Below are 25,276 nucleotides of genomic sequence, written 5' to 3'. Positions count from 1 at the left end.
TTTAGCAGCAATGAGCACAAGGTTGTTTTGAAGCATTGAAAAGGGAAAAATAACGTGAAACAGCAAATACAGGAACAGCCAAGGAGCCAGGCTGGTATCTCTGCGCGGCACTGCTCTGTGCTCTGCACTGATATTGGCTTGCTTGGAGCTAACCTGCAGATCTGCTCATAACGCTGCACTGCACAGAATGGATACTATGCCTTGCTGCTACCACTTTACAAATAAACAAAAGCTGAGAAACAGCACATGGGTTTTGCACTTGTTTCAATCCGTTTGAAGCTGACTGTTTGAAGTCCATTGGGTGCTACAGAAGAATCCTAGCTATCCCAGATCCTAATTAACCCTGGTGATCACGTCAGGACATGCACTTCTTTTTTTAATAGACCTGAGAAGAATTTATGATGAAACACCTTCAGTTATCCTTATCGCACCTATTTTGCCAATAAGAAATAATTTTAATGACAAATATTATGTAATAGTCTTAACTATAAGAAAACACTTTGCAGGTATAAAACTGTAAGAAAATGAAATGTTCTCTGCAACATTAATGGGCTCTCTTGGACAAGTTACGTTTCAATGAAATATTAATTTCCGATCATTTGTCATGTGTTAATTAGCAGAATAAGCTGTAGGAAGTCTAGATTACCATGCAAATGTTAATTAGGTCATAATTTATGTTAAGCATTTCTAAGTATAGGAGCAACAGAATCTCATTTAGCAGCAGTTGAACTTTAGAAATAATTTGCATTTGCAACAGCTATTTTTCTATTTAAATTTGACAGTTACTACATTTTAATAAATACTAAAGAATCCACGTTTAAATAATGAAAAGGTTTGAAGCTGTCCAGACTTTTCTTACCCTTCTGCCCAAAGACACACTTCTGCTAGCAGTCTTTGGACAGGGATAGGGAAGCTGGGAGCAGATGGCGAGGTTGCTTTCCAGCGTGACAACTCACGGGTGCCTTAGGTGGCCTGAGGATGAACGAATGGCTTTAATTTATATCAGAGTCAAAACAGAAAACTCTACAAGGGCAGAGATGCTAGCTTGTCAGGGTGGTGTTGGAGGTCACCCTCCATACAGTCAGTTGCAGAAGCAATGACCTGAGGAATTCACCTTTTGTTTTTCTAAGTGGCTCCCAGAAGCAGTTGAGATGAAGAAGATGGCCGAGGAAGAGGAGAATCCTTTCCAACATTTCTCCCACAGCTCCATCAGGAATAAAATGAGGAGATGGAAAAAAGAAAAAAGAAAAAAGAAAAAGGGGGGGAGGATGCTCCTGCATTTGTGAGTCAAGAACATCCTCTCACCTTAAGCTCCTTCGCAGGTGGCTTCATATTTTGTGCTGATTACAAAAAGTGGCTTTTTGTCAACTAATTAAGCAAGACTTGCATCCAGCCCAAGCCACATGTGACCGTACAGACAGCTTTTGGGGCTGCTGTTGCTTATTGGCCCATTACCTGCCAGTCTGAGGCAGCGGAGAAGCTGGCTGTGTCGGTATTTTATGTGGAACAACTATTGAAATAAACAGCTGCAGTGACACATTGCAGTGGGATGAAGATAAATTTATTTTTCTATTTCCACACTCCCACAACTTTTACACCTCCCCACACAAATCTGCCCAAGCTGCTTCCACTTGGTTGGTATTATCAAAGGAAGAAAAACAGCACTGGGGCTCTGAGGGAATACTGGCATCGACTCTCCCTTCCTCACTTTGAAGGTCAACATTAATTGTTGTTTTAATTTGTTGAACAGCACTTCAATTGACTTTTTTCAGTTTTTGTTGTCGTTTTGTTTTTAAGAAGGAAAAAAAAAATCATTAAATTAAATAAGAGTTAACACAATTGATGCAATCCCATTTCAAACGGCAATGGCCAGATCTGTCTTCTCCACGATACTTCTAAAGCACACAGCATCAAGTTGGAAAATCATAGTTCAGCCATAATGCCATGTGAATTGGGAGCTAGAAAAATAATATCTTGGATACAGATATTGTAGAGAAGAAATAAATTTTAGAAGTACAAAATTTAGGATCCTCGCTCTGAAAAAGTCGAAGCGGGAATAACATGGGATAGAGAGACAGCAGTGAGAGGACCAGGAATAATCAAGGGTAATGAAAAAGATTTAAACACTTAATTTCCAGCAGGTACAAACAAAGGGGATGGACACAGGAAAGCATAAGTAGCTAATGACATGGAAAGATCAAGCAGAGATTTACTTGCCATTCTTCATAGTAAAAAAACAAGCGAAGAGTACTAAAAGATGCCACATACCAAACTGATTTAATAGTCATGTCACTTTATTACATGTCTACATGGCACTCTCACCAATATTTTACTCTAGCAGGACTATGCATGGACTTTTATGCATGGTAACTGCTTAGCTCTGGGCCACTACACAAACTTGAGCTTTAATACCAAAGGGAACAGAAAGCTGGAAAGAGGGAAGAGCAGGTCCCTGTATTCCACTGCTGCAAGGGAAATCATTTCCCTGTGGCCACTGAATCCAACACCAGCTCACTGAGCCATAGCACCAGCAACCCTTGGCAAATAAGGGATGCTTTGTGAGCATGCTGCACATGTATATAGATTAGTCACCACAGATATTAAAAATGTGAGTTTCTCCTTTTTAGAGACTTGTCTTTAATAAGTATTACTGATAGTATTATGTGTACTATTGATTGCAGTAATTTAAGCCTCTCAACTCTGAGGGAATTCCCTGCTCCACATTTTAATTAGTATTATTTTTAAACAGAACATAGTTATTAGCAACATATTTCAGCAGAGATGAGCTACAGTGTCTTGCCCTCTTTTTGGAACATCACTTAAATCACTTTTTTACACTATAGCAGCGTTGATCTCACAGCATCTCTAGCCAAAATAGCTTTCTTTCACACTGCCTATACATTTTTCAGGGCAGAGATACAATCGATACAAGCAAAGGAGTCTGAGGAACTCAAGAGGAACAAGAATAGTTTTTGTGGAATTGATGTCGTCATGCATCCATTAGCCCTGCTCACTAATTAGGAAATTAAGTGTCTGATTGCTCCCCTCTACTGAAGGTCACCCTTAAGGCCCTAACATAGGGATTAGATGCTAATTAAGTGCTTGCTGGCTGCTGCCAAAGCATGGGCTACAAACTCTAGCAGATATCTTGTCCTAAGTCCGATTATTATTATAAACAAATACATATATGCACTTCTCTATAAAGAATATTTGAGAGCTCACAAGCCTGAGGTTTACTGCTGCAGTTTGTAAGCTGATAGCCCACCACACACATATACCTCATTTTAATAACACCTTCCTTCTTGCAGAGCAGCATAGCTTGGCTCACATTAACACAACAGGGCCATTCCACATTATACATACTCATAAGTATAAGTTAAAACTTAATATTGGTTAATATTACCTACACATTTTAATAGCTTGTTTAAAGTTATTAATCAAAGCCTGAGAACCACACAGCACATGTGATTTTAAGATAATCTTTAATTAATTTTTAATTATTAAAAGGAGTATTCAAAACAAGCACAACATCTTAAAACCTACATTAAACAACAGAACACAAAATGTAGAATTGCAAAGAACCCAGATGTGACGCTGGAGCAATACATGTAGCAGCCCAGCTAGGGCAGCAGGACACCAAACACACACAGCAATCAGATCTAGCTAATATCTTCTGCTGCAACTACCTTGGCTCGGGAACCAGTACAGGCTCCAAGAAGGACATCTTTGTCTTCTTTTGCAGTGTGTGGATATGCCCAGAATAATCTTTTAATGAAAGGAATATTCAGAGGACTAAGACCCATTGAAATAATAGCCCTATGCAATTGATTTTTTAAACTTGATGGCTTTTCACAGTAGATGCCTAATAAAAATCTAAACCAGTGTCCCAGGAGGGGTCCTTATATATCAGACATGGTCTCTTGAGTTCAAGAAAAATGTCTCTTATCCAAACTATGGATATTTGCAGTTAGTTTCTAAAGCAAGTCTTCTATATGCTATCAGAGAAACTATTCTAGCATACCAAACCGATTGTTACATCTAATCCCGTATCCCAACAACAACACTGAACTGGCTTAGTACTTTAAAAGGGAACACAAAGCACTGTCTGAACGAACTGCATGAAAGCCTAAACAATGAGGTACTCATGAAAACGCAAACACCATAATAAGCAGGGAATAAATCTGCTGAGAACAGACCAAAAAGGCTATTAAAATGAAAACAAGGAGTTCATGGTTGACATAATAAAGAATACAAGAACAGCAAGAAGATACAGACTAAGGAGAGTTTTTGTTTCATCTTTACAGACAGACATCAGGACAGAATAAAAAAGTAGGTGCGTAAAGATAGAAATAACCAGAGCATGAGACAAGAGTGAACTTCTGACTGAGCACACAAGCTGGAATGATCACATCTGAAGCAGGCCATGCAGCATGATGGAGAGGTGGTCTGAGTGACACAGCTGAGGAGCTGAAAGTGACACTACTGCTATATGCAAGATGGAGGTGTTCAGGGGACGATACTGAAAAGCGAGATTCTGCTTCAGCCACAGAAATATACAATGCTCTGGATACAGTGGTCAGTGTCAAAAGCCAAAAGATATGGACATAGCAGAGATGGGAGCAGATTTTTGTGCAGGCATGACTGAAATTTGCATGACGGCCAAAATGAAGCAGTGAATACAATTACAAAGACTGTAAACAGAAAACAGCACATCTACAGATGTTGTCATTAGTCATTTGAAACCTCTAGTCTGCTGAATCCGAGATTGTGGTTGATTTGTGGTTAGAATATTGCACTGAGGTGGTTCAGTAGTTCTCTCCCCCTTTACTGAAGAAAACTGTTGCCTCTTCCTTCTGTTCTATGACTAGCCAGACACTTCTTTGCTGCCCGCAGACACAGTTATGTATCAGCCGCCCTCATGGCACTGAACGATGGTTGTCCTGATACAGATTGTCTGCCTCAGTGGAAGAGGTTAATTTTGCAGTGGTTAAGATCAAGAGCCTCTATTAACCATTCACTCCTTTCTGTGACGGATCACTTAGCTCATATGAAATCTTTCATAAGAGCAATGAATAAGCTCACTTTGTAAGAAATTCCACGCACATTTATATGTACATATATATAAAATCTCAGAAAACAGTTCTCCAGTGCCCCTAAGACTTTTGGGCAAGGCTTGTAAAAAGCCATTGAATCGGTGCAGTCTTACTTGGCACCCATGTTTACTGATGGAGTAACACTACAATGAAAACTCAACTGAGTGCCAAGTGCCTGCTTTGGAAGGAGTTCTGTCTTCTCTACAGGAGTAGCAACTTCTTCCATCACCTTTTCCTTGCCAGTTTTGGAGTCTGAGCTCCAAAGTTTGCATCATTTAGCAGCTTTCAGAAGCACTGCCACCCTCACAGCGTCAGCTGTTTCCACCCCCCCCCCCCTGCAGCCCATCTTGGCTCCTGGAATCAGTCTCCTTCTCACACATCAGGAGAGCCTGGAACTGCTTCCCACAAGCAGTGTTCATCTGGCATCACTCTAGCACATTGACCCTGCCATCCTGGTGTGTACTGTATTGTCACACTGCAGGTAAAGGCCCTGTGCCCATACTTTAGGAAGAAGAAATCCAAGTCAGCAGGTTTTACTAATCAAAAAAAGATTAGCACAATGATATTTATGACCTCTACCCATAAAAAGCAGTCAAGAGAACTTCTCTCCCTTCAGAAAATGAACAATTCATGGGAGTCTCACAAATGGTAATTAGCATCAATTTAGCTGATTGTACATTCAGATAAGTTGTACATAAAATGGTTTCAGACGTTAGGGGAAACAACCAGCTACATACACCAATTATGAATTTTTTAAAAGACCTGGAGATAAGTATTTAATTAGAAGAAGGCAGGCAATGAAGGGATTCCAGCTCCAGAAGCTGATGGCTGTGCAGTGATTGCAAAGAGGATGTGGGACAGCAGGAGGAGCGAGCCCTCTCCTCTCTGATGCTGGGCTTACAGCCCCATGAGCAGAGGGGATCAGCTCAGCTTAATTGAGTTAAGCACAGTGACTAATGCTAATCGGAATTTTTTTATTAGGATTATTTTTGAGGTAACAATATTTGAAACCTAACAGCATTGAAGCTGTTCAGCAGCGATTTTAGTAGGAGGGAGTTGCTGTGGGTCAGGGCAGCACTCAGCCCCACAGCCCACGTTAGGACCTAACTGCCTTTTCCATGCTCTTCTTTCCTGCACCACTGCCAACACAGAGCCCCTTCTACAACAATTCGTGAATCTTTAATTTGTTCCACTCTCCATCAAAACTCTGACAGACTTTTCATTATACTTTAAAGCAGCTATTTTTAATTGTTTCCCAGTCAAATCTAATTGTGAAGTGTAACTGCTGCAGCTTTGGAAAAAACCCCACCGTGAACTGTTACATAGATGGGAAGTGACAAAGTCAGAATGTGAGTTGCAAGAATAAGGAAGCAAATGAGTTTTGAGGAAAGCCTCCTGATATCCATGAATCCGTAATTCCCACATTTCTACAATGTGTATCTGTGCTCCTGCTGAAATTTCTCTGTGCTTACCAGTCAGAGCCAGTTTTGCTTTCTCTCCAAATGGCCAAAGATCTGTCTGGGCTGCAATTATGAACCAGTGTCACAATGACATGAAAATGTAATGTTACAGTTGTAACAAAAGCAAATCTAAAGGATCTCAAGGTTTTAATATTTCAATAAGGTTAAAGCAGGAGTGTTAAATTATTTAAGTTCTGGAATAAGATATAAGCACTAGAGCAATATAGCATCCATACTCAATATCTGTTCATGTGCAGAGGTGATATCTACGTGATAAACTGCAGGAGTGTGAGGTAAATTAATTTACTATGCACTTTGATCACAATACCCTCTCCTGGCCTACTAAGCCCCTTCCCAGCAGACTTTCTCTAACATCCCAAATCACTGAACATTTTCATTGCTGCCAGTAAAAACAATGTTTTATAGTCTAACTCATTTTCCCCTCACAGGTGTGGAAGTTTCCTTCCTCAAGAAAAATAATAAATGTAAATTAAGCTACAGAAGCACATACCGATGGATTCTTCATATCCTCCACGCCCCCACATTATATACCTATATAAGAGACTTCAAAATGAGAACACATCTTCAGATGCTGACAGCTGGGTGAGACGCTGCACTGTCTGCATGTGCCTTGGTGGCAGGGGAAAAATGAATCAAGAGCAGATATATAGTTCTCCAACTACAATGATTTAATATTATTATTCATTTATTGGCATTACACATCTATATATAATTCCTGGAAAAGCACTAATAGTTTAATCTACAAATGTGCTCACAGTTTGACATTTTCAGGCTATAGACAACAACATGAGAAAAATGCTAATTAATACATCCATCACTGCCAGAGGAAGTGCGATGAAACCAAAATGTTTGGCAAGCTTACTGTAAAGAAAACCTGCTACTACCTCAAATCCTCACTCGCTGCTGAACAGCACATCTTTGTACTGCACCCAAAAACACAGCACAGTGCGGGGCAGATGCACTGCACCAGGAGCCCTGAGCATCCTCCTAATGCTGTTGCACACATGACTACCAGCTGGGCAACTGCACCTTTCCTGGGTGTCATTGAGCAACAGATCTCTGGAGGATCTGACTGTATAGTTTCGAGGATTCTGGATCTTACCATATATATATGTAAGTGTATGGCTCCCCAAAAACCCACAAAAGAAATCTAGGTGATAGCAGTGAGCACAAAGCAGAAAGTGAGTTGTCTTTTAGCTAAGGTATAGGTATGTACGTACAAGAGAACACCTCAATTACTTTCCACCAATATACCAAAGCTTTGTTTACAACATAAAGTGTACTTACCCAAATATCTAACTGTTACAAACAGCCATAGCACATTTTAGGCATTAGCTCCACTTGCACTGATATATATTTTACAAGTTCTTACAGGAACCATAACTCAAAATTTAATAAGAAAAGTATTTATTGAGAAGTGAGAAGAAAAGCAAGACAACTCACAATTGCTTCACGCCTCATGCATTTATCCTTTATGATTTTAAGTGCTTCATTTAGAAAACACAACCCTTGAGAGCTCTGATATCTAGCTGGCCAGCTGAGCTTAAAGTTCTGTGAAGAACTTCCTCCTGATATCCAATCTAAACTTCCCCTAAGTTTCCACAGTTCAGACCATGATGTCCCAGTGCAGAAGCAAAGCTTAAAGGTAAAGAAATTAAAAGAGATTGGAATAGAGCTGAATAAGGAGACTATGCAAGAGAACAAAGTCAGACTTCCTTCCTTACAGCATCTTTCCACAAGTTCCAGCTAGAGAAGGGAGAGAGACTTCAGAGAGAAGAGGGTATCCAAAACTGGATCAGATGTTTACTGAGAAATAGTTATGTTACAGATATCAAAGTATTCAGAGCACCAGAGCAAAATGGAAATTTCTCATCTTCTTCCTGTTACAAGATGTGTATTTTTGTTCTTTGTGACATTTACATGTCACAGTAAAAGCAACAAGAAAAGAAATACGTGCAGTCCAGCATAAAGACTCACACTTTCATGTCATAAATGCCAAGACAACAAAGAATCTGCACTTCTGCATCATGGCTTACTGTCCTGAATGTGTTAAGCAGGGTTTTAGTAGAATGGCATCCACTACCTTCTGCACATACAGATATTTCGTAAAACTGAATTGCAAACAAAGTATTTGCTCATTCACAATATCCACTATCCTCTATAATTGATAGGTAAGTCATTGGAGGGAAAAAAAAAAAGGATAGATTTCAAGGGCTGTTTGTTGCTTAATCTCAATTTATCATGATACAAGAACAGTGTGAAAATAGAAGTCATACATAATGATAAAAACCAGCAAACAAACACTCAGACATTCTTTGTTTTCTAACGAACAAATTACCTATAAAACCAATCTACATTTCCTATTTGAAGTTGGCTTGCCATTAATCTGGGCAGCAACACAAAAACACACTGTGTACAACTAACCAGTTATCATTCCAAAGCCAAACAGTGGTGCTTTGCAAAGCAGAGTTTATGTAAAAATGACAAAAGTCGATGCTACCACTTACAGAAAGACATTTCTAATATAAAGCCTCAGCTAACAATAAGAGCTCTAGAAGCACCACCTCTTAAAATAAAGTGAGAATCCAGTTTGCATTTCTTCGAGGACACCAAATAAGTGCTACAGGTGTATATTTGTAAAGAAGGAGCACTGATCTCAGACACAAATAACAACATCACTCTGACAAGTGAAACCAGCTTATTAAATTAGCAGAGGTTGGAGATGACAGAAGTCAGCTAAATACTGCAATAGCATCACAGACATCAACTCGCCCAAGCTGTGCCTTTGCTCCCCACTGGCTCCTGCTTTTGTTCTAAGTGGAAGTGCAGAGGCCAGGACCCTAAGGCACAGCTTCTGCCTCCTCCAAAAGTAGGCAGAAAAAAAATCATAGAATGGAATCATTGAGGCTGGAAAAGACCCTTAAGGTCATCAAGTCCAACAATCAGCCTCATGCAAGTCTAACCAACCATGTCCCTAAGCACCACATCCACACATCTCCTAAATACCTGCAGGGATGGCTGTTCCACCACCACCCTGAACAGTCTGTTCTGATTCTGATTCCTGACCAGACTTTCTGTGAAGAACTTCCTCCTGATATCCAATCTAAACATCCTCTAAGTTTCCACAGTTCAGACCCTGATGTTCCACTGCAGAAGCAGAGCAGCTGAAACTATGCCCACCTCACACAGAGTTGGCATTGTAAGACAACAGCACTCCTTCTTGAGAGAAAGAGGAGCAGGAAATCAATAAAATAAGAGCATCTAGATACAATACAAAGCACAATTTAAGGAAAGAAGCAGTACCTTCTGCTCTAGACTTCTCTTTTTCCATAAAAAAAAAATAATTTAATCTAGCTGTTCTTTGCTTTTCTTTCAGTGTTTAGAAATCGGACAAATTATTCCAGGTTTTGTTTTCTTTTTCTTTTCCAGTTAGCAAGGAAAACAATTAAATTGCTCTAAACTAATTTCAGAACGTAAATACTGTGCCAAATCAGCATTTGATATCTTGCTTTGGCTGTCACATAAAAAAATTCAATTATTTACACTACTTTAGTCACACAAAGGAAATATTGCTTTGCAAAATGCAGTGTTACCCTGTGTATTCCTCTTGCCTAGGAAAATAAACAATTGTCACAATAGAAATGAAAGTCTGCTACAATTCCTTATGCACACAGAAGCTCATAATCACAAGATGTTAGAAATAATTACTTTTGCATTAATGCAGCAGTACAGATGAAATCAAGTCCAAGTTTGATTTTCAAGATCTAACAGAAGCCTCTAAATACCTTCTGCAAGACAGGAAGCAGCCATCAGCTGGAGCTTGGCTGCCATTCTGCACGAGAGAAAAAAGATCCAGCGGAAGAGCCCAGTCCAACCCAATGTGAGATGGGATGTGGGATTCCTGCTATGCTTCTGTGACAGTACAAAACCCTTCTGGGAAATCTAACACTGGTTAAAAGGCATTCAACAGCAGTCCCCACCACACCTCCAGCCTTTGTGAGTCATCTTCCAGGTAGGAGTCTCCACAGCATCATTCTCTTGGGGAGGACCTTCCAAGCCTCAACTTGGAGCAAACTATGTCTTTAGAAGCAATTGAGAGAGCAAAGTTCATTTGCAGCAAATAGGCTGATTCTTTCCCTTTTATTTTTTTTAAATAAGATTTATCTTGCCACAGGTTTTTATGCTGCTGTAGCCAGCCTGCAAGCATTTTGAGATAACAGCATGCAGTTAACAAGATTTGCAAGTCAGACGTGTTATAAAAATACACTCTAAGTTATGCAGAATCAGTGTTACACTGCCTGCAGGAGATTGGAAGCATTGCACTCTGGTAGGAAGCACAGCCATGGAGAGATAAACAGACTTAAAACAAATCTTTTTGTCCAAAGACAAGACCAGCCTACTCATCTCCTGAAAGAAGCAGTTAAGCAAAGAAGTGGAGAGTTGCACATTGAAGCCAGTAGAACACTGCCCATCTGCACGTGCTGAGCCTCTTTTTCAGCTGAGAACAGGAACACAAGGAAGAAAATCCACTGCATTTTACAACTTGTTTGTCAATTGAGCTAGAGTAAGTGAACCTGAAGGCTCTTTACACCTCACAGCTGGGGCAGTCAGATAGATTATAGCTTAACCACCATGAAAGTTTAAGCTGCTGTGAAGTTGGCTTACACTAAAGCACTTGATTTCATGAAAAGAAAAAGCAAAAAGCTTCATGATCCTCACTGAGCTCACAGCAATGCTTGCACTTGCTCACCAAGCCATGCTGAGGATGCCCAGGGACAGTATGCCTGCCATGGGTAGCAGCTGGGAGGACAGACTCTCTTGCAGCCACCAGACATTACCAAAAGCTCGCTTAAGGAACAAAATAACAGCACCTCCACTATTGAAAATACATCCATGATGGAGATCTCAGTATCCTCATGTGATGCAATGCTAGATGTTATGGAAGTACTGCACATCATACATGGGGATCAGCCACAGTTGGACAAGAAGGGAAAGAAATACCTCAAACAAAAACAAGTGCTGCTTTGGGAGCTCTCTCCACAGCAAACATTGATGCTCTGGAGATTACATGTGCTGTCAGCATATGGATTTTCTTCCAACAATAGTACATAAGAATATTGTTCATATACTTGGTTCTGATGTGAAACACAGACATTAAAGCCCTTCTTTAAAAGCAGGGAGATCCTTACAAAAGGAACTCCAAAGCTGTAATAAAAGCGCGCTACATAGTTAGTACCTAAACAAAACACAATTTTGTTCTATTTAAATTTGAAAGCAGGAAAATTCATATAGAGTTGAAATGAAATCCCAAACAGACTTTGATTCATAGATTCTGCCAGGATGAAGGGATTATCCCTTCTCACCTGTTAAAGTGCATGGCCCCTCAGAGGCAGGGAGCAGCACTCTAAAGTCATAATCCTTATCAGAAGAACTGCAGCATAACTGTGATACTACTTTGTAGTTTGTTTCCATCTCTAGACTCTATAGATTCTCTTATTTCTCTGAAAGATTAGAAAACAAAACAGGAACATAAGCGAATAATTCAATTTACATAAGAACTTAATTCAAGGGGGACTTACACAACCTGAGCGTCAGAAGAAGACCATGACTGATAAAGAAACCACTTGATATCCTACTGCATGTACAAAGCACATCACCATGAAACACTGCAGCTCAAAGCTAATTCAAATCCAATCTAAAAAGTCAAGGAACTCTTTTACCAGGGGAAACCATCAAATGACTCACACTGAAAACAGAAATCCCTTTCCCTTTAATTTATGCCTATTTTTATCCCCAGCATTTGTTGATTTCCAGAGCCTGCTTCACCCAACCTGACCAGCACACTTATTTCTATGGCAATATCATGACCTCAGTGAGATGCCTCAATTTTACTACAACATCAAAACAGTGGAAAAAATTGGGGATGTGAAGGATGAGGGTCTGATTCCCGCAATACACAAATCCAAGCACAGAAGGAAAAATACAAACAAAAGCCATAAACTGCTGCAATAGTAAATTTCCTTTGTATATAGTCTGCTGTAGGAACAGGAACAAAACGTGTAACTTACCCCACCGGAAAATCTGATTCACAGATAGAGCCTTTCCTGTGGGTGAAAAAAGTTATAGATCATATTTTCCTGCGTTAGAAAATACAGTTAACAAAATTTGGTATCAATGTCAGAAAATGAAAAAGTATCTTACATGTCAAAACTGTTTTTCCCCAAATAGAAATGGTTGAGACTATTTGATAAATGCATATGTTGTTCTAATTGGGATGAATTCAAGAGGTATTCTGTTGCTCCTACCTCACACCCAGGTGCATCAGCTCTGAAAAGTTTTACAGAACCTTTTAGGAACGTGAGCGCCTTAAGAGCACACATAAAAGAAACTGATTCAAATGGAGACATTTAGAAAGAGAATAAATTGAGGGGGTGGGTGGAGAATGAGTGTGGTTAAAAACTTAGAGGACAGCAGCTGGTCTGGCTACACTGAGGACCTTCCACTGAGTTACCGCATCTCTCCCCGGTGCTCTCCTAAGGGTGATAACACCACATGGCCACTGTTCACAGCCTGCACCCAGTCAGGGCACCTTTTCAACGACTGCATTCCCCAACACTTCCTCATACCATTCTTTAAGCAGAAACCTTGGCAAAACCCACATTTATCTTTTAGCACTCTACAGATTCTAGAGTAGACTCATAATGAAGTTCAAGTAACAAATACAAGCAGGAGATGAAGATAACTTATGGAATTGAATGAGTTGACAGTTATCAATGGAACTAGCATTAAACAACTACTTTATTTCTCAGGGATAAAAGAAATGCAGAAAGTTTCCAGTCAAGACAACTAGAAAGAAGAATGCCACCTCTGGAGTTACTGGAGTGCCCTACATAGCAGCTGACCTGCACTCAACGTGCTGTGACAAACAGGGATGTGCATGGTGGAGCATCACTGACATGGCTTCTTTGTGTCTGCTTCACCATGAGCCCCACACCTATTTCCCACTGCAGGTACAGATGGGCATTAACAGGCCGTAAACATTCTGCCATTGTGTAGCCTTGGGAAAACCAGGAGGTCCCCATGGACAGCCTTCCAATTAGGTAGGGAACACCAAACATCTTAAAGTTTCCTCACTTTTTTTTTTTTTTTTTTAATCTTATGGAAATGAACAGAAGAGTGTTGCCTTACACTTAGGCATCGAATCAACTCATTTAGGGACTGCTATCTGTGGTGTTTGGGCCTCATTAATTTTCTCTTCCAAAGTTGCATTCAGACACTCTCAGGCTTTTGTCTGTTGCTGTCATCATGGCATTTGCATGCACTAATCCATGACAAATGGTTTCATTTGATGCACATTGGATTTTCTTGCCTGCCAACTAGAAAGATAATAGAAATACGAAGAGAAGCTAAATTAAAACTAAAGGAGTTGCATATTTTCAGAGAAACTCAAAACAAAGTTAAGATAAACACCACCTGGGCAGCTGAATTTGCAAAGAAAGGGTTGAGGTTTCAGCTACGGAAAGACGGTTTCTAAAACACAGCTTTTTTCCCCAGGTCATTAAAGCCTCACAAAAATATTACTACAGAAATAATTATACTACAGATGTGGGAGCTGGCTTAGATGCAATCATTCTCTGTCAAGTCATGCACTGGCACACTGAAACCAATTACAAATTCATTTGTAGACCTCCGTTATCTTCAACTCATCTCTTCAGTTCTCATTTTCATGCATCATGGTGCCCTTTTGGCTGACTGACCACTCAAATTTAAAAGCATCCCATGGAAGCAGCCAGAAAGTTCTTCGTGAGTTGATGACAGTCACAATGAAAAGCTTTAGCGCAGACCTACTGGCTTATAGATTTAAGCAGTATTTTAGTTAAGACCAATACTACTGGTCTCTATTGCAACAGCAGATTGAGAAAGCTGATTTAAGGAACAAAAAAAATTGAGAGCAACTTCTGGCAACAGAAGTCCTCCTTTATGTTCAGTGATTCTGCACACTTAGAGGAACACGAGAACTTCGAGTTTGCTTTGGTATTGAATCTGCCTGAAGCATAGCTGTTACTATGATTTCTCTTCAGCATTTAGGGGAAAAAGGTGCTAAACAATAAGTTCCCTTCATTTACTCGTGTCCTATTAAAAAATAAACATACTAATCAATGAAACTGATTTTCCAAATAAACCATTCTTGCTTGCTCCCAAACACTTAATAAACACAATTAACTCTCATTTGTTTTGGCAGCCAATTAATGTCATGATCAAATAAATAGACTCCACGAGAAAAGATTATAATTAATAAATCCCTAACAATACAGTAAAATTATACTGAAGCTTTGCTTGACAAAAATACTTAGTGGCATTTTTTAATAGCATTAATGAGGACACTGAAAAATAAAGTTTTATCAAGTGTGCACCAGAACTTGAAAGGCCCAGTTCCTCACTTTCCAACAAAGCAGCATGTGTGATGTGAGGTGTTTCCCAATCAAGTCCTCCACCTGTATGGCTTTCACTCACTTGCAAATTAACTACAAGTGAGATTTTAACTCATTGTATCTGGTAGATTTACAGTGAAAGCTCTTGATTTGTCACCTACAGAATCTGAACTATCGATCCAATAGGATTGAGTGTTAGATCACATCAAATGACAGATTAAATGCATATTTTTACTGGAACTGCAGCTCTCCTAAAAACAAAGAAACAAGGCTTACCATTCAATCTGTGCTTTAACTGCCTACTGCATAACATACAACCCCACACCATGCCTACAGCTTGTAGGAAAAATATTGAGACTCGATTTCTATTAAGAGTTCAGCCTGCATGACCTTTAGTAGGAACTGCTGGTGTAGATCAGTCTTCTCCCAGGTTCAAAGTCAAGACACCACAATGAGAAAATAATTGAAGAAATTATATCCTGCTTCACTTGATGATTCTGAAGGGATAAGTGAGTTCCAGGCCTTGGAAGAACATTGCCCCTTGGGCAGTGCAAGGTCCTTTACTGATTAAGCCATGAGAGTGCACTGAATTCCAGAAACGCTCAGAGCAGATGGGCATCTACAACTGGAGTGCAAGGTGCTGGGATCACAGCAAGCATTTAGGAGTCGATTCTCAAAAACCCGATCCATTCACATCAACCAAAACACTAGCAAGGTCCTTCCTTTGTGCCACCAACTCACTTCCCAAGCACATCTAATTTTTACCTTTTTTTTTTTCCCTCCACCCTAACAAAGGAAAAGAAGAATTACTATGGAATACTATGAACAATTATCATCAAATAGTAGCCACAGTGATCTTATCACTGGAGAAGTGACCTTCAAGGACAGCAAGACTGGTTTCTTCACTGAATGCAAAGGAAAAGAGGAAGACTCCTGTTCTGAAAGGAATACAGAAGGTGAAAGAGAGATGTCAGATAATCTTCTAAATAGAGCATAGAAATTTGAGTCACAGATACATACATGGGGCTTTGTAACTTCATTCTGCTTAATTTACACCCCCAATTCTCCACTGTGCATCACTGACTGAATCTAATAAATTTGGAGTCCAACTGTGCTGCAGTCATAACAGTGCCTACCTAGAGCACAATGAAAAAAGTCTCCAGCACTGCTACCATGCAAAAAGATAAGTCCAGCTGGAGTGAGCTGTTCTATACAGAGCATCTGGAAATGGCAAAAATGCTGAATCCCATCACGAAAATAGATCTCGCTCACAGCAAAGGTTGATTTCACAGCAGCACAGAAAAGAGAACATACAAAGAAATCCAAAGATTGTAAGAGGGATAGGATAAAACAATATGAAATTTAATGGGAGAAGAGACGCCTATCTTATGGGGAAATGCACTTGGATATTGCCTTTTAAAATATAAATGAGTCTAGGATTTAAGTAGGCTAATCATTAAAGGCAGGCTTCTGATGTTATCAGCAGAAACACTTCTGTGCAGAGCAAACTGTATTTGCCTTTGGGGGTTATATTTGTAGGTGCCAACTTTTCCTTAGAGCTCAACCACCGCAGTATGAATTCTCACGGTCTTTAAAACTGTGATAGCAAGCTACAAATAGTACAGAGCTTCAAGAGGTCCCTTCTGTGACTCATGGAGCCTCAGGGCAGCTCCAGAAGAGGAAGGCATCGCATTCAGAGGGGCTTTTGTGTCCCTACTCCCCCACAGCAGCTCCAGCCCTGCAGAGGGATGTGCCACACTACTGCCCACATAGCCACCCATAAAGTTGGAGGGGAGACTTGAGGTAGCATGAGAAGGATGCACCAAAGCTGAGCACAGAAAAACTGCATCAATTGCACCTATAAGAGCAGAGCTGTCTCTTAGAATACCACTGTCAGCACCCTGGGCTCCTGCTGTCACACAACAGGACAGCAATGCTCAAAGCAGCTCGTAGAGCCATGCTGTGCGCAGTGGGTATCCAGTGCCCATCACGCACCCTGGCCACATTGTTCTTCACAGCCCATTGAGCTGCAACACCTGCTCCCCACAGCCTGTGTTGCCTCCCTGGATCAGAAGTAATGAGGCAGCTGAGCAGCTTGACCGGTGACAGCTTTCCTCCACCTGCATACAAGCCATGCTCCCATCTCAGGTGAAGGAGAGAGGCACTCTCCTGCCATCCAACTTCCATCAAGTACCACATACTCACTAGCAGTGCTGCAGACCTTCTCCTCTAACTGAGGGAAGGAAGACCATTAAAGTAACAGCTCAGAGGCCCTAGAAAAACACAGCCAAGTCTCTGGATGCACACACCCCCTGTAGCCACGTTTCTCTGATTTGGATGTTTGACTCCTCAAAAATCAGTCTGCAGCACCTCTAATATAGCCTGCTGCTGTCAAGAAGTGCATTGCACAAGATTTACAGGCAACTCAGTGTTATCATGCTGGCAGCAGCCCTAGCTCAGCCTGAGCTTCATTACATCAGTTCTCTGCCTACACAGACCACAAACATGTTCATCCACGTCCAAATATATTCTGTGGGACCAGGAAATGCAGTCAGTACCTCCAGGCTGGATTGCTTTACATTGCAGTAGGTAATTTCATATTTTCTAGAACAGATTGTGAAGACTACAGGTATACAACAGAAAAGTATTGAGAGAGAAAGAATTCCAGCAAGCACCTGTGGGATACCAAGCTGGGTATTTGGGATTGTCTGATTCTGAACAAAGCAAGATGTATACAGACACAGCATTTCAAGTGCATTTACAGACATAAATGAGAACTAAATCAGGTGCTAAAGCTATCAGTTTGTTTCTTCCAATTAACACAGCATGAAGCACCAGTTGCCAAATTTCACATCCATGAGCTGATCTACTGCACACAGGTGGAGTCATTGCACACCATTATGGACACTGTATAATAAAGGCAACAATTTGCATTCCCACCATATGATTAATGGAATACAATTCTCGCAGAAACCATACACTTCTATGCATTAACTACCTGGTTCTACATCTGCTTCTATCAACACCAAGAGCAAAAACCCTGTTAAATCCATCTTCCATATCTCATTTGGCAAGCAGAAAATATTCTATTTACACTTTGCTGGGGAATGAGAGTCAGACCAACATTCTTCCCAGGCTGTTTTGAATGAAATAGCCACGTGTTTAGAGCATATAGTAGTCTTTCAAAATGGGAAAATATGCAGTTTCCTCCTAAGGCTATTAAAAAAAAAAAAACAGTGGGAAGGCCAAGATCGGAACATAGATCTTCTGCTCACCATCACAAACTCAAGTTTCCACAAAATGCTGTCTACTAAGAAAGATGCTCAGAACAGTCAGGTTGATGTTGGTGGTTAACTTGTGCAGAATTGCTTTGATACAGATTTTCCTCCTCACAGTATATGGTATAGAGATTCCTTGAGATGATTTCTGATGGGTACCTCATTAAGAACTGTCACAATAAAGATATTTTTATATTTAGTAGATATAGATTCTAGCCATCCTTAATTCATTCTGTGACTTCTTCCTTGGAATAAACTTATTTTTAATTAACATATTTGCAAATGTCAGCATTGCTATAGTAAGTACATGTTTCTGCCTGTGTCTGCTGCGCATCTTTATGCTGAATGCAAGACTAACCCAGCGTCCTTAATATGTAGCTAATTATCTTGCATGAACTTACAGGCTCCAGTATGCTTTCCTGCGTTTTTAAGCAACACATGGCCAGTATTGCCCACTGCGATTCAGTGCCAGCTAACAGTCCTAGCTGGGTGCAAGATGTCCCTCATTTGTGGAACAAAGCCAGAAAATTCACTAAGAACTGCACACTACACAGATTTTTAAATTATTATTTTTAATTTAGGGAAAAAAACCTGAGACCCTTTGCTTTTAAAATATCTCATTTTCCTGCCAAATGCCAGCATCTACTCTCTGCCTCTGGGGCAGAGTCAATACTGTCAATCAGATGATCAATGAACTATCACAGGCACTTGGCTAACTCTGCAAATCACAACCTGTCCACTCTAATCCTCAGGCCAATTCAACAGCTCTACAACCGTCTGCATCTTACAGCAGAAAATGGCCAATGTGGAATTCTTCTCATTACTGCCGGTTCTTATTAAATCACACAAATGACATGCTTCTAAAAAATGAAGGGGTCTGTCCTCCCCCCCCCAAGTTATATTCCCCGTGAACGCTTTCATGCATCCTTTGTCTAACAGTTTTCATGAAAATGAAAAATATTCATTAAAACACTGCAGACAACGATGCGTATTACCCAGGGGGAATCATGCTGCAAAGGTGTTCAGTTAGCTTACTCCAAGATCCTCAGATTCTGCTGGAAAAACCCAAAAACCCACCCTGTCCATCTCTTTTGTCTCAACTAAAAAAGAACACCATCAGTTGAAGTACTTAACAGCAGCATCGAAACTTTTTGTTGCGTTAATGAGACAAGAAGGAATTCACAGACAGCTACAGACAGCACAATAATCCATCTTCACATCGAGCAATATTTACTGTCCTCTGACTACCTATGCCCTCCTGCCAACATCTCACAGAAGATACAGCTCCAGTCAATTACAAACACTGTCACGTAAAATGGTTTATCACATTTGTTTTCAGGTTTGTACCTTCTGCCAAGTCATCTAACCGAATAAAGGCCTGAATTATGAAACTGCATTCTAGACTGAAAGATTTAAACTTCTGTGATTGCACATTGTGTGTAGAAATTTATTTCAATCCATTCAGATGCTTGCTTAAGAAAGCTTCAGGAAGGAAGTAGAAAAGATCAGAAATATCTGACTGTAAACTATGTTGCCCTTGATTTCCAGTGTTTCAAAATGGAATTGACAGCAGCACTACAGATAGGTGTAGTCACTGCATTAATCCACTGAGTTCAGTTCAAGTTTATTATGCTAAATCCACTCCATGAGGATTTTATCTTTTAACTGCACCTTCTTGTGCTCAGTGAGACTTCTATTCATCAAGTATGAGAAGCACATGACTGGCTGGAATTTACCTTTTTCATCATCTTGTACCAAAGTAACCCCACAATGGAGCTGAGCAGCTCTGTTCTTGTTTTAGAGCTTCTATTATCTATGGAAGATCACAAGCTGAAGGAAGAGGTATGCTGAGCACGCTATTGATCACAGCTATATTTGCTGATTCAATAAGTTGAAATTTCATGTACCAAATATTAAATTACTGAAATTACGTATTGGTTCATCTGCATCCATTTTTTACTCACTTTTATTTAGCTGAACATTTTAATCTTACTTACACAGTGACTAACTAAAAGTAAATGACGCATTCCTAACATTATAAATATGAAAAATAGGGGGTGCTCAGGGACTGCAGTTGAATACATTAAAATCACTCTGTTTGCTAATTAACATATTTCCATCCCTTTTACATACAACTTTTTTCCATTCAATTGGCGGACTGCAAATTCACTGCCTTGTAAAAAACACTCCCTTGATTTTCTGTTGTGGAAATTGCCCAAGATCTGGAGCAGTTTCCCTAAAGAATGCCTGCTTGCTGGTACTTCCCAGGTGCCACACAGTCTGAATCAGAGGTGAACATCATGTCAAATTCCACTCATCTGTCAGTGTAGTGGATTATTTCTTGAGAGACTGAAATTGGCTGCCTGGGATCGGAACGCCATCAATCTTGTTCATGTAGGGTGCGGAGATGCTGCCTGAGAAAGGCTCGCAAGAGGGAAAGCTGGGCTGTTTCTAAGTAGGTGATGAGGCAGCTGTAAAACCTTCACTCTATCTGTATCTTATCTCTGAGTGAAAGATTTTGTCATATTTTGCATTTCCCCAACACTTGGTATGCGCTCAGTGTGCCACTGTTCTTGCCTCATAAAGGAGGTGATTTTTCAAGCTTAGGCAAATGTTGCAGAGTTCTGAATCTGTCCAGCTCATTTTTCCTCATAATGTCACTTTGTTTCAACCAATTTTGCAAAACAAGATTACATTTTACTTTTACGTATCTGCTTAGCTGCACCCTTTTTTCTTATTGCCTTCACTGGAGGACAGATTCAAATAACCAGGAGTAATACTCACAATTGAGTCATAACAAATATTTCTATCTTACTTTCTGAGTAAGTGCCACCCGAAGACTCAGACTTCCAGTGGCAGCTGGTAAAGATGGTGGTGTTACATTAACCAGTAACTACTCAGAACTGATCCATTGAAGACTTACGTCTGTTCTTCTGTACTATGCATATTTTACTGCAAGCAAACTAGACTATGCCAAGAAGGACGATCTATGACTTTTACACAAGGGAAATAACCAGGAAAACTTTGGGTTGCTAAAAATCTGTAGTTCAAGACATGCTCTCTTTGAAGGTAGGTCATTAGATTAAGAAAGGCTTAAAAAAAAAAAAAAGTTTTCTTTATTAAATATTAAATGATGAATCATTGCAAGTTAACATTTGCCATCTTCAATTTCTTAAGCTCTTAAGACCTCTCCCTTCCTTCTGTGGATCTGGATTAGGAATACACCACTCTGAGCCCATCTAAATTCAACCAGATGATAACACTGCTCTGGAATATGCCAACTCCTCAATTTTTAAACAAGGCTCATTCTCTTCAAAGCACAACTAACAGTTGAAAAATTAACGACCAATTTCTACCAATAAAAAACAGAAGTGCAATAAAACTAATGTGCAGCCCCTGCGGATCACAGTGGTAAACGTGTCTGAGCTCTTCATCGCAGACCTGTGGGACTAACTCCAACCTTACATGTTTAACTCCATGGGAAAGCCCAGACTCTTCTGAGCCACACACCCATATCCCCATCGATTTTGAGAGATAAATTTGAGAGTCTCTATTCTCAGTTACGCTGAGGCAAACTCCCAACCTCTGGTGAGCAATAGAGACTGAGGAGATGTGGTAGCAGCATTCCAAATAGCAAAACCTTGTCCTGTTTGGGTTCCATACTGCAAACAAAATTACCCAAAACTGTGGTCACAATGTCTTTTTGAGTTATACGCTCACTCCAGAACTGCATGAGAAGGGGAGAAGGAAATAGAAATAAGGACAGAAACTGAACTGTAATCCAAAAGGAGACTCCCATATTGGGAAGTTGTTACAAAACAGCATTTAAAATAAATATTTTAACATCAGATTGGCAAAGCGCAACACGTTTGACCAAATGAATTCATGCTCTGTAACATAAAGGCAGTCAACCTAGCAAAGTTAAATGACAAAATGGGTTTTTATGATTATTCAGTCATTCATCAAGATAGACACGAGCATGGCAGAAAGCCTGCAATCTTGGATCAGCTGCAGAATGCTGTCAGTCCTACCTGGTCTGTGCAGGTGATGCTGCTGGAAAGTGTGATGGAGGGATCCCTGACAGAGCAGCATTGCACAGGCACTTATCCACAAATACAGGACCCAGGACATTGCAGACACCACTGCCATTCTCTAAACAAAATATTAGACAGACGTTATTATCCATTGCCTTGCAGTGCGTAGAATCATCAGCTTCCATTACAACAGCATTGTTACTTTTCTACTTCTTTTGTTCAAAATCTTTTGTTGCCTGCCTATTCCCCCCCCTGCAGGATGCAATTGTCATACAACAAAGGTCATGTCCAAAAAAGAACAGTTGCTGTAACAGTATGCAGGAGCCAGGAGAACTTTAATAATTCAGAGACAAAAATGAAACTGTAATGATCTGAGGACCAGGGGGAAAAAAAATAAAAAACCAACAATAAGGCTGGGAAATTTTCCCTACACTGGTCCAACACCTAATTTACAGTTGTGGGAAAAATCAGCTAAAAACACTGATATCCAGACAACATCAAAACTAATATAAATGCCTAATAGATAGGCATGTTATGTTATCAGGCATCAAGGCATTTCAACAACATTCCACCCAAAGATGGGGAGGTTCATTCTGCCCCAGAAGGTAACAGATTATTGTTTTTGACTTTTGCAAGCATTAATTTTTAATTATGATGCTGCCTGCTAAAGAAAGTAACCATTTCTCAGAATTATCCTCTAACTCCCAAGTACAACCAGCTTTCTTTTGTTTGACCTGCATGTGCACAGAGACCAGCCTGGCTGTATCCTGCATTTCATACATTCTCCGTAAAAGCTTTGCTCTTTTTCACAAGGCAGGTTGTGTCAAAATTCTACAGAAACTCTTTCAGAAAGGCAAAGAGCACTTTGTTTCTGTCTCTCAGCGCTGACATACTTGGGCATCAGGAACAGGCAATCATTTCCATGCTGGTATTCACTATTGTACTAGCTGCCTGAATTTTCCTCTGACTTCTCAACTTTGGCTCTTTCCCAGTGCCTGCAAGAATCTGGAGGCTTGCAAGGCTCAGCTACGCTACACATCGTCCGGTTCCCTTAACAACACCTTCTGCTACATTTCATATTGCTAAATTAATCAAACTTGAGGCACTCTCCTTATTCAGCCAATGACATGATGCCATTTTCTGTCTAATAATCCAATCAGCTGAACATCATTTTCACAGGGGAAGAAAGACTTAGAGATCAAATCTCTCTCATAGAAAAATCGTGCCTTTACAAATACAGGTGAAAGTAAATTCTGTGTGTTCTATCAGGGGTTCTGCAGCAGGAAAATCAGCAGCATGAAACTCAGCATCTATGAAACATACGCAAGAAAAATTATTTTCCCCCAAATTTTAAAGGAGTAGACATAGCCTCTAGATAGCTTTAAGACTGTCAGGAGAGAGCTGCACAAACTGACAAATCTAATTAATAGCAAACAGCAAAATGTTGTTTTGATCAGTATGAGACTCTTCCTTCCCCCATTCGGAGTATCTGAAGCACTACTCAGCATATAATTGGTTCCATTGCTGACAATTTACTTCCAGCATACAGCGAACTCTGCTCTTCTCCTCAGATCCACTTCCCTTGCGAAACATTCTGCCCCTCGAGCTCAGGGAGCTCCCAGCAGGCTCCTCGTGCCTGCAGGAATCAATGCCTTTATGTCACGTTTGGTGCTCCCATGCTTTTTACATGAAGGAGAGGTCACAGGGATGCACATAGGAACGTTTCAGGCATTTGGGTTATTTAACCCAAACTTCTGAAATCCTGGACAAAAAAACAAAGCAAAGCCAAACTTCCACAGTCTGCTAAATGCTCGTGTCAGCCTTCAGGAATCATGTTCCAAACCACATGGACAGCAGACTTCCTTAACACACTCTCTTTTTTGGCGCTTTTCATTTCTACATTTTGCAAATCTTTACCAAACTGTTCTACTATAAACTACCTTTGCTGAAGCCCCAGCATTTCCTATAAACCTTCCTTCTTACTCTCATTTGTCAGCACTTATCATACACGCAGTTCTATGCACAGACCATCTCCTCATTATTAAGAAACACAGCAGCAAGTATTCCTCCCGTTATTATCTGATGAGTTCCAGATCTGCTTTCTGAATCCTAAATCCTAAAGAAGCTCCTTACCTGAGTAATCCAGCCAAGAGCAGAGCACTCTATTAGTGTTCATTGGAAAGGTCTAACACTTTTTAAAATCCATCTGCACCACAATAAGGGATTTCTAATAGCTTCCCAATAATCTTCTTTATCAGGATTAGGAGGGGAAAAAAAAAAAATAAAAAATCTCGTTACAAATCCTGTTCCCAGAGTAAAGACGACATCTGAGCTTTCAGGCACTGCCGTCAGAAAAGTGGCCGAGCTTTGAGGGGTGGAAACCTTCTCATTTTCACCTTTAAATCATCTCCTAGCATCACCTTCTGCTTGATGAGACCTTTGAAGCGATCTTGACACAATCTGCAGCTTCCAGGCTACTTAAAGACGAGGAGCAGTTTGCATTTAAAGACGGAGCAGCTTCACTCCAGCGCAGGCAGTGCAGAGCCGGGCAGCTGTACGTACACTGCTACAGGATGCTGGAAGTACCGGAGCCTATTTCAGTGCATCCCTGCTCAGGAAAGTATCACATGTCTTAAAGTGACACAGCTCCGGATCGCCCAGCACAGCGCCGGGGCTGTGCTGTCCCCAGGCGTCCCCCCCACACTTGTTGGTGACAGCGTCGCAGCCCTGAGGCAGCCCCTCCTCTGGCACACGCGTGTGAGCTCTGCACGCTCGCAGGGCTTTGCTACACCTCGCTGTAAGTGGGAGGGGTGGGGAGGAGGGGGGAAGTTTCCTTTGCAGCACTGCCCCTGTACCTCACGGACAATAGGAAGGAGCCTTGCTTTGATGAAGCTTTTTTTTGTGTGTGTGACAATTATTTGTTACACTTATTTATCGTCCACATCTCAAGCAGCCATT

At 40.5% G+C, this 25,276-nt stretch overlaps 1 protein-coding gene across 4 annotated transcripts in view; it reads right to left on the bottom strand.

Moving 5' to 3' along the window:
• The window catches only part of TAFA1 (TAFA chemokine like family member 1), a 292,708-nt gene that overhangs the window by 174,089 nt on the left and 93,343 nt on the right, over window positions 1-25,276 (bottom strand). For 2 of the 4 annotated variants that reach the window (XM_052679234.1, XM_052679235.1), the window contains exons 4-5: window positions 22,316-22,436; window positions 12,643-12,678 (exon numbers count right to left, since the gene is read on the bottom strand). In XM_052679234.1, the coding sequence (XP_052535194.1) occupies window positions 12,643-12,678; window positions 22,316-22,433 (154 nt within the window). In that variant the 5' untranslated portion in view covers window positions 22,434-22,436. Of the gene's footprint in view, window positions 1-12,642; window positions 12,679-22,315; window positions 22,437-24,451; window positions 25,070-25,276 lie in introns of those variants that run through there. The other 2 variants (XM_052679233.1, XM_052679236.1) reach the window with 2 other exon arrangements.

Source organism: Tympanuchus pallidicinctus, unplaced genomic scaffold, assembly GCF_026119805.1.
Source record: "Tympanuchus pallidicinctus isolate F22 unplaced genomic scaffold, pur_lepc_1.0 scaffold17, whole genome shotgun sequence".
NCBI lineage: Eukaryota > Metazoa > Chordata > Aves > Galliformes > Phasianidae > Tympanuchus > Tympanuchus pallidicinctus.
Note: the sequence above shows the minus strand (reverse complement) of the source record. Positions and strands in the feature narration are given on the sequence as shown.